General features: G+C 42.9%; 1 protein-coding gene across 1 annotated transcript; it reads left to right on the top strand.

Moving 5' to 3' along the window:
• Positions 1 to 7,929: 7,929 nt before the first annotated feature.
• On the top strand, positions 7,930 to 9,825 carry LOC125522794 (cytochrome P450 93A3). Its single transcript, XM_048687824.2, has 2 exons — positions 7,930 to 8,927; positions 9,013 to 9,825. The coding sequence occupies exons 1-2, from the start codon at positions 7,974 to 7,976 to the stop codon at positions 9,661 to 9,663; spliced, it is 1,605 nt and encodes a 534-aa protein (XP_048543781.1). The 5' UTR covers positions 7,930 to 7,973; the 3' UTR covers positions 9,664 to 9,825.
• The last annotated feature ends 723 nt before the right edge of the window (positions 9,826 to 10,548 follow it).

Below are 10,548 nucleotides of genomic sequence, written 5' to 3'. Positions count from 1 at the left end.
TTCCTTCACAGATTTCTTTGCCTCTTGCATATCTTCGGGACTGAGATATAATATACCCCTCTTCTTCGGAGTGGGTTTAGCCGGTGGTTCAGGAATAGTCCAATCATCATAATTTTTCAAATGTTATTCAATAATTCCTCATCTTGAGAAATAGTTTTGTTCCCTGAAAACACAACCAGCACAAATATCTAGGAAGTCCCTAGAAGCATCAGTTAGTCTATTATAGAAGATATCAAGTATTTCATTTCTCTTAATAGGATGATCAGGCAAAGCATTAAGTAACTAGAAAAGCCTCCCCGAAGCTTGTGGGAGACTCTCTTCTTTAGTTTGAGCAAAGTTAAATATTTCCTGTAAGGTAGCTTGTTTCATATGAGCAGGAAAATATTTTTCAGAGAAGTAATAAGTCATATCATGGGGACTACGCACACAACCAGGAGCAAGAGTGTTGTACCAAGATTTAGCATTACCCTTTAATGAGAAAGGAAATAATTTGAGAATAAAGTAATAACGAGTTTTCTCATCATGAGTAAAAAGGGTGGCTATGTCATTCAACTTAGTAAGATGTGCCACAACAGTTTCAGTTTCATAACCATGGAAAGGATCAGATTCAGCCAGAGTAATTAGCTCTGGGTCGACAGAGAATTCATAATCCTTATCATCAATAAAGATAGGTGAAGTAGCAAACTTAGGATCACACTTCATTCTAGCATTCAGAGATTATTCTTTATACTTGTGTAGTAAATTCTCAAGATCATCTCTATCATTGCAAGCAAGAATATCTCTAGTTGCTTCTTCACTCATAACATAACCTTCCGGTACCTTAGGCAATTCATAGCAGGTGTCTCAGGAGATTCAGTTTCAAGCTCATCATCGGATTCAACAACATCATGTTGTATAACTCTAGCAATTTGTTTATCAGGAAATTCACCAAGTGGCACATCATCATTATCAAGCAAGGTACTAGCATCATCATAATCATCATTCATAGTAGAAGTAGCATCATCAATAACTTGTGACATACTAGAATTAATAGCATGTGGTGGTGTTGCAAGTTTATTCATAACAGAAGGTGAATCTAAAGCAGAACTGGATGGCAGTTCCTTACCTCCCCTCGTCCTTGAGGGAAATATCTTAGTCTTTGGATCCTTTAGATTCTTCATAGTGATAGTATGATAACAATCCCAAGTGACTCAGCAAATATAGTTATGCTCCCCGGCAACGGCGCCAGAAAAAGGTCTTGATAACCCACAAGTATAGGGGATCGCAACAGTTTTTGAGGGTAGAGTATTCAACCCAAATTTATAGATTCGACACAAGGGGAGCCAAAGAATATTTGAAGGTATTAGCAGCTGAGTTGTCAATTCAACCACACCTGGAGATTAATTACCTATAGCAAAGTGATCAGTAGCAAAGTAGTTCGATGGTTTTAATAATAGTGACAGCAGCAACGGTAACAGTAACAGTGATAGCAGTAGTTTGTAACAAGTGTAACAGTGATGATAGCAATAGTAACGCAACAAGATCAATAAGGATAAATTCGTAGGCATTGGATCGGTGACATGTTGGATGATATTCATCATGTGACAGTTATAACCTAGGGCGATACGGTACTAGCTCTAGTTCATCAATATAATGTAGGCATGTATTTCATAAATAGTCATACGTGCTTTATTAAAAGAACTTGCATGACATCTTTTTTCCTACCCTCCCATGGCAGCAGGGTCCATATTGGAAACTAAGGGATATTAAGGCCTCCTTTTAATAGAGAACCAGAACAAAGCATTAACAAATAGTGAATACATGAACTCCTCAAACTACAGTCATCACCGGGAGTGGGCCCGGTTGTTGTCACTCTGGGGTTGCCGGATCATAACACGTAGTAGGTGACTATAACTTGCATCGGATCTAAAACATGGATATAATGAAAGATTCATAAACGGTTCAGATCTGAAATCATGGCACCCGGGCCCAAAGTGAAAAGCATTAAGCACAACAAAGTCATAGCAACATCAATCTAAGAACATAGTGGATACTAGGGATCAAGCCCTAACAAAACTAACTCGATTACATGATGAATCTCATCCAACTCCTCACCGACCAGCGAGCCTACGAAGGAATTACTCACTCCCGGTGGGGAGCATCATGGAATTGGTGATGGAGAAGGGTTGGTGATGACGAAGAACGAAGACCCCCCTCTCCGGAGCCCCAAACGGACTCCAGATCTGCCCTCCCGAGGAAGAACAGGGCTTAGGGGTGGCTCCGTCTCGTGGATCACGATAATTTTTTCTCCCTAATTTTTCTGAAAATATGTGAATTTATAGAATCAGGGGGGTCGTCAGCGGGGCCACCAGGTGGGTAGAACCCACTTGGGCGCGCCAGGAGAGGGGGCGCGCCCTGGTGGGTTGTGCCCACCGAGGGGCCCCTCTCTGGTGGGTCTTGGCTCCAGAAATTCTTATTGTTGATATAAAAAATCCTCGCAAAGTTTCGTTCCATTCCAGAACTTTTATTTCTGCACCTTGGTAGTTCTGCTGAAAATAGCGTCAATCCAAGGTTAGTTTCATTCAAATCATGCAAATTAGAGTCCAAAACAAGAGGAAAACGTGAGAAAAAGTAGATACGTTGGAGATGTATCAAGTGATAGCACAATTATGCTACTGTTATGATTGTTTTTTTTGTGTGTTTTAATTAGTGTTTGTGCCAAGCAAAGCCTTTAGGATCTTCTTGGGTGATAGTTGACTTGATCTTGCTGAAAAACAAAAACTTTCACGCTCGTGAGAATAATTTTAATTTTTAACAGAGGTATGATAAAATACCAATTCTTTTTGAAGAAGATTATTATACAAATTGCTCAGGTCTTCATAATTTTTCATAATTTTTGGAGTTACAAAAGTATTCAAAATACCCAGATTGCTACAGACTGTTCTGTTTTCAACTGATTCTGTTTTCTTTGCGTTGTGTGCTTGTTTTGATGATTCTATGGTTTTATTTATAGAGTTTTTGCCATAGAAAAGGTGGAATACAGTAGATATAATGCAATAATAAAATATGAATTGGTTTGCAACAACACTTATACTAGTGATTTGTTTTCTTATACTAACGGATCTCACGAAGGTTTTGTTGAGTTTTGTGTGATTGAAGTTTTCAAGTTTTGGGTGATGTTACGATGGATGAAGGAATAAGGAGTAAGAAGAGCCTAAGCTTGGGGATGCCCATGGCAACCCAACCTATTATCCAAACAAAAGCAAGCGACTAAGCTTGGGGATGCCCCGAGTGTCATTCCCTTTTCTTGTAAAGACCATCGGTATTTTACTCGAAGCTATATTTTTATTCATCACATACTATGAGTTTTGCTTGGAGCGTCTTGTATGATATGAGTCTTTGCTTGTTTTGTTTTGTGTTCTATGAATTTTTTTAAGAAACTCTCTCTTGCTTCACTTAAATTAATTTGAGAGAAAGGAATATTATGCTCATGATCTTCACTTTTATTTGTTTGAGCTTATCAAAAGCAACACATGAAAATTAGTTCCAAAGTGATAGATATCCAAGAAGGATATAATAAAAACTTTCATGAAGATCATTGGACAAAATAAACTTGATTCCTTGTAATAGTTTTAAGATAGGATGATGTGATATGTGAGTCATGTTGATGAGTAATTATGCTTTAGTAGAATATTGGTGTTAAGGTTTGTGATTCCCTATGCAAGCATTAAAGCCAATAGTTATGCAATGAAATTACATCCTACTTGTGGTGCATTATTCGGTGTTAATTATGCTGAATGCTCGCTTATGAGATTATTCGTTTCTTGTTTGGTCGCTTCTCAATCTTTTGCTAGCCTTCATTTTAAACTAAGTATGATCACTACTTGTGCATCCAAAATCCTTAAAACTAGTTTTGCCACATGAGTCCATCATACCTACCTATATGCGGTATTTTTTTGGCCGTTCTAAGCAAATTTGTATGTGCCATCTCTAATTTTCAAAATAATTTTCTCTTTCGTGTGCTCATACCGCTCATGAATTGGTAGGGGGTGGCTAATATATTTTCAGGCTAGATATGTTATTCTGACGATGAGTGTTGATTCACTTGTCATTGCACGAGAGTAAGGCAAAGGTATTAGGGATGCCCAGTCTCGAAATGAAAAATGAATTTACTTTATGTTGTTAAATAATAAATTCCTTGGAAAGTGTTGGTATGGAAGGCACCCGTGGATACGGCTAGCCATGGAAAGTGAAAATATGGTGGAAAAGGGAATAAACTTTAATTTCTGTTTGGGAACCGCCTATGATATATCTAGCATTGAAAGTATTGGGAACTTCTCGATCGTTCTCGTTGACAGGAAAAGCATGCCTCCCAAAATGTTTTTATCTCTATGTTTTTCGCTTTAAGCTCTGGCACCTCTACAAATCCCTAATTCCCTCCGTGAAGGGCCTTTCTTTTACTTTATGCAAAAAAAATTAATTTGAGTCTCCATATTCTCTTATAAAGCACCAACTAGGGGGCACTATGATCGTACTTGAGCATTGGGTGTAGCTAATATGCGAGTGTGTTTCATGAATGGATCAATGACTGAGCATGATGGATTAGGGATAACTTATTTTAGCATTGATATTTTGAAAGAGATTGTTGCTTGTTGATATGCTTGAGTATTTAAGTCTCATGTTAAAACTAGACTATTGCTTTGAACCATATAAAAGTCCAAATGTCCATGCTATAAAGAAAAAAATATGAGATGACATGTTATGCAACATTCAACATCAAAAATTCTATTTTTATCATTTACCTTCTTAAGAAAGAGCAGGAATTAAGCTTCGGGATGCTGATACATCTCCAACGTATCTATAAATTTTTATTGTTCCATGCTGTTATATTATCATTCTTTGATGTTTTATAGTCATTTTATATCATTTTTTGGTACTAACTTAATGACATAGTGCCAAGTGCCAGTAGCTGTTTTTTGCATGTTTTTTACATCACAGGTAATCAATATCAAACGGAGTCCAAACACAGCGAAACTTTTTATGGATTTTTTTGGACCAGAAGAAATCCAATGGGCCGAAGAAGCGCCTGGGGGTGCTCCGAGGAGAGCACAACCCACCAGGGCGCGCTTGGAGGCCCAGGCGCGCCCTGGTGGGTTATGCCAACCTCGGGTGCCCACCGGACCTCCTCTTTACTCTATAAATACCCCAATATTCCAGAAACCCTAGGGAAGTTGACGAAAATCAATTCCAGCCACCGCAAGTTCCAGAAACACCAGATACAATCTAGACATCATCACGGAGGGGTTCATCATGTCCATTGGTGCCTCTCCGATGATGTGTGAGTAGTCTTTTGTAGACCTTCGGTTTTGTAGTTAGTAGCTAGATGGCTTCCTCTCTCTCGTTTGATTCTCAATACAATCCATATGATGTAATTCGTTTGCGGTGTGTTTGTTGGGATCTGATGAACTTTGAGTTTATGATCAGATCTATCTCTTTTTATCCATGAAAGTTATTTGAGTCTTCTTTGATCTCTTGTATGCATGATTGATTATAGCCTCCTAATTCTTCTCCGATATTTGGGTTTTGTTTGGCCAATTTGATCTATTTATCTTGCAATGAGAAGAGGTGCTTTGTGATGGGTTCGATCTTACGGTGCTTGATCCCAGTGATAGAAGGGGAACCGACACATATGTATCGTTGCCATTAAGGATAACAAGATGGGGTCTATTTCTACATAAATAAGATCTTGTCTACATCATGCCATCATTCTTATTGCATTACTTCATTTCTCCATGAACTTAATACACTAGTTGCATGCTGGATAGCGGTCGATATGTGGAGTAATAGTAGTAGATGCAGGCAGGAGTCAGTCTACTAATCTTGGACGTGTTGCCTATATAATGATCATTGCCTGGATATCGTCATGATTATTTGAAGTTCTATCAATTGCCCAACAGTAATTCGTTTACCCACCGTTTGCTATTTTTCTCGAGAGAAGTCACTAGTGAAAACTACAGCCCCCGGGTCTCTTCCTTAATATATTTGCCTTTGCGATCTATTTTCCTTTACTTTTATTTTCAGATCTATTAAACCAAAAATAAAAAAACACCTTGCTACAATTTATTTTATTCGAGATCTATTTATCTCATCTATCATATTTTTATCATGTCTCTTTGCCAATTTCTGGCGCCGTTACCCGAAAGGGATTGACAACCCCTTTGACACGTCGAGTTGCGAGTATTTGTTATTTGTGTGCAGATGTTGTTTACATAGTGTTGCTTGGTTCTCCTACTGGTTCGATAACCTTGGTCTCATCACTTAGGGAAATACTTACCGTCGCTGTGCTGCATCATCCCTTCCTCTTTGGGGAATTACCGACGTAGTTCCAACAGACATCAGCGCCAAGTGGCTCTATAGCCGAGTTCCACACTCGGTAAACATATTTCACCCAGTACCTAACTCGGCAGAGCATCTAGTAGTGGCAATTTTTTGTTTAGTCTTTTGTTTGCCCTGCAACAAACCACATTGAAATAATATCTAGCATATATACGACAAGCAATATCACTTCGCAGATGACTCAACCATTGCCACATTATAGTCATTGTGTTCATCACCTACACGTGCATTTATTTGCATTCTTTTTTAATGTTATAAACCCTAAAAAGCTTTAAAGAGTGCTTTTATTATGAACATAAATGACATGTGCATATAGATGATGTTTTTATGAGCATTTTGATATCTTAGTTTGCATTCTTCTGATTTCATATGAATTTGTTATGAATTTTCAAAATTTCGTTCAAACAACTTTGATGAGATTAAAGGGCATTCTTGCAACCTAAAATGCTTTCTAGGGGCAAATTTAAGCACGTTAAAAAAATTAGGGGTAAATTTGAGTACTGGGTTCGAGTTAGGTGCAGAGATGTGAATGTCCCTCTAAAAAAAGACTCCTTTGTTCACTGACTGGATGCATAGGACGTACGCGTCCTCTAGGTCAACAATTAGACTAATGAAATATATAATATATGTGGCTAGAGTTTTATGTTCAAGAACTTTATTTATAGATGGATTTAGTGCTATAAAAAGAACAACCCTCAATCTCTTCAACATGACGATGCACAGAATTATATATTTATTAAAGTTTGAATACCAAGTTTAAGTACAAAATGGTCAAATAAACAAGCCACAACTGTGAAATTATAAATATATGTCTACACACATAGCCTATTATTGAACCGTCGTCCAAATCAGTTATACGTATCCCAGTCTAACATCTTGCACTGGTTGCACCTAAACTCTGGGCTATTTTCTTCTATTCACAAAAACAATATTATTTACTTGCTTTATATTGTCCTCAGTGGGATAACCTCTATATGCACAAACTGATTTTTTTTACAGAAATAATAAGTACATAACGTTAGATACATAGACATGGCAAATAAGATGTTTTTTATGTCAATTCTAGTAAAGCAGGGATGACAAGTTAGTTGACACACACAGAATTTTTTGTAAAAAGGAAAAAAAAAAACTAAAGCACGGCTGCTTGTCAACTAAAATTATCATCCTCACATCACTAAACTCATAAAAAAATAGTCGACTTGCCAAGCGTACGTACTTGGCAATCAACTACTTATTAGATTCCAATTTAAGCACAAAGTTGCCATACTTGTCAACTAAAATTGTCATCCTCATATCACTAAACTTGTCATAAAAAATCCTTCGATTTGCCAAGTGTAGGTACTTGACAACAGCTACTTATTAGATTCCAATTTTTAATCATGAGTGTACATTGCCTTTTCATGTAGGATGGAGACATGGAGTACAATTAGTCATGTTTGTTGATTAGAGTATCTAGGTAGATCTGGACAAAAACAAACTTGTGTTAAGAACACTACAGCCAAGTACATGTATAAATAACCTTGCTAATCGCTAATCACATGGACAAAGCTAGAACGAGCAGATCTAAGCAGGGCAGTCAACTCCGCTCCATCGTCAGCATGGAAATGGCGCAGGCAGCACGAGACCTGTTCATTCCCACCGGCACCAGCGTACCGCTCCTTCTGCTCGTCGCCGGCCTCACCGCCGTCCTGTACGCCGTGACCCGGCAGAGGAGCGGCGAGCTACGCCTCCCGCCTAGCCCATTCGGCCTGCCCATCCTCGGCCACCTCCACCTCCTCGTGCCGCTGCCGCACCAGGCGCTGCACCGCCTGGCCGAGCGCCACGGCCCGCTCCTCTACCTCCGTCTCGGCTCCATGCCCTGCATCGCCGCCTGCTCCCCGGACGCCGCCCGCGAGGTGCTCAAGACCCACGAGGCCGCGTTCCTGGACCGCCCCAAGCCGACGGCGGTGCACCGCCTCACCTACGGCGGCCAGGACTTCTCCTTCTCCGCGTACGGGCCCTTCTGGCGCTTCATGAAGAAGGCCTGCGTACGCGAGCTCCTCGCGGGCCGCACCCTCGACCGCCTCAGCCACGTCCGCCGCGAGGAGGTGTCGCGCCTCGTGGTCTCCCTGGGGCAGAGCGCCGCCGAGGGCAAGACCGTGGACGTGGACGCCGCGCTCATGGGCCTGACCGGCGACATCGTCTCGCGGATGGTGATGAGCCGGCGGTGGACCGGCGACGACAACGACACCGAGGAGATGCGGAGCGTGGTCGCCGAGACGGCCGAGCTCACGGGCACGTTCAACCTGCAGGACTACATCGGCGCGTTCAAGAACTGGGACGTGCAGGGCCTCGGCAAGCGCATCGACGCCGTGCACCGCAAGTTCGACGTCATGATGGAGAGGATACTCACGGCAAGGGACGCCAAGCGGCGGCAGCAACGGGAGACCGCCGACTCCGACGACGGTGGCGAGGGGGAGCGTAAGGACATTCTTGATATCCTGTTCGACATGCACGAAGACGACGCCGCCGAGATGCAGCTCACCAGAGACAACATCAAGGCTTTCATGCTGGTACACGATGGATTGCCCGATCTGTTCACAAACGATGCGATCAAATCGATGCAGTGCTTAACATAAATCTCTTTAATTGGTGCAGGACATCTTCGCGGCGGGGACGGACACGACGACGATCACGGTGGAGTGGGCGCTGTCGGAGCTGATCAACAACCCGGACGTTCTCCGGAAGGCCCAGGACGAGATGGACGCGGTGGTCGGCAAGGACCGGCTCGCCGACGAGTCGGACATCCCAAACCTGCCGTACCTGCAGGCCGTGACCAAGGAGACGCTGCGGCTACACCCGACGGGCCCGCTGGTGGTGCGGCGGTCCCTGGAGCAGTGCAAGGTGAGCGGGTACGACGTGCCGGCCGGCGCGACGGTGTTCGTGAACGTGTGGGCCATCGGGCGCGACCCGTCGTGCTGGCCGGAGCCGCTGGAGTTCCGACCGGAGAGGTTCCTGGAGGGGGGCACGAACGCCGGGACGGACGTGCGCGGGCAGCACTTCCACATGCTGCCGTTCGGGTCCGGGCGGCGGATCTGCCCCGGCGCGTCGCTGGCCATGCTGGTGGTGCAGGCGGCGCTGGCCGCCATGGTGCAGTGCTTCGAGTGGCGGCCCGCGGGCGGCGCGGACAAGGTGGACATGGAGGAGGGGCCCGGGCTGACGCTGCCGCGGAAGCACCCGCTCGTCTGCGCCGTCGCGCCACGGCTCCACCCGCTGAGGAGCTGCCGCGGCGCGTCCCCTGGTGGTTAAAAAGTCAGAGCTGGAAAAAAATACGAGTTTTTTTCCTGAATGCTGTACGGTGTCAGTTTGTTTGTCGATTTAAGGTTTTGTATTACTACAGTAGCTGGAGTACGAATCTCGCATGTGTCACTTCACTAATTTGTTTGAATAATAAGACAACTACATCTCCCATATTAATTGTTGGTGTTTTAGGGATCTTCGGCGATCAGCAAATTTTTTTCTGCATCCCTTCACGGGAAGGGGAGACCAGTTAGCGGATACGAATGCGGGAGGCCGTCATCCAAGATCCAACGATATTCTATATATGTCCGTCAGTAAATTCAAATTCATATACTTCGATTCAAATAGCGTGCCGGATCACACCAGTGTCAGATCGCATACCCGATCACAACCAAAAAGAGGCAAATATGCTTAGTTTTTACATGCCAGAATTCAAAATTGAGTATATTGATTCATTAGAAAACATTAGATAGACTTGGATTTGTCCTGACTTCTTTTGTATTCCTATATTGGTCATTGTATTTACATGCCAGAATTCAAAATTGAGTATATTGATTCATTAGAAAACATTAGATAGACTTGGATTTGTCCAAATTGGTCATTGTATTCCTATATATATATGCCCACGAAGCTCAAGCAATAAACATCGATTCCACCAATCCCCCCCTCTCTCTTTTAACATGGTATCAGCCTAACTGATCCAAACCGTAGCCGTCGCCTGTCGCTTCAGCCTCTTGCGCCGCCCCCGGGGCAGTTGGCTGCCATGACCGCCGCCGGGGGCCGCGCTGCCCGTACCTATGGTTCTTCTGCCGATCGTGGTGACCTGCTGCCCTAAAGAGTCTTTTTCCCGATCTCTTCATCTAGGTTTTCTCTCTTTCGTCGGTCGCTTTGATC

Source organism: Triticum urartu, chromosome 7A (genome assembly GCF_056163025.1).
Source record: "Triticum urartu cultivar PI428250 chromosome 7A, HENAU_Tu73, whole genome shotgun sequence".
NCBI classification, from domain to species: Eukaryota; Viridiplantae; Streptophyta; class Magnoliopsida; order Poales; family Poaceae; genus Triticum; species Triticum urartu.
Note: the sequence above shows the minus strand (reverse complement) of the source record. Positions and strands in the feature narration are given on the sequence as shown.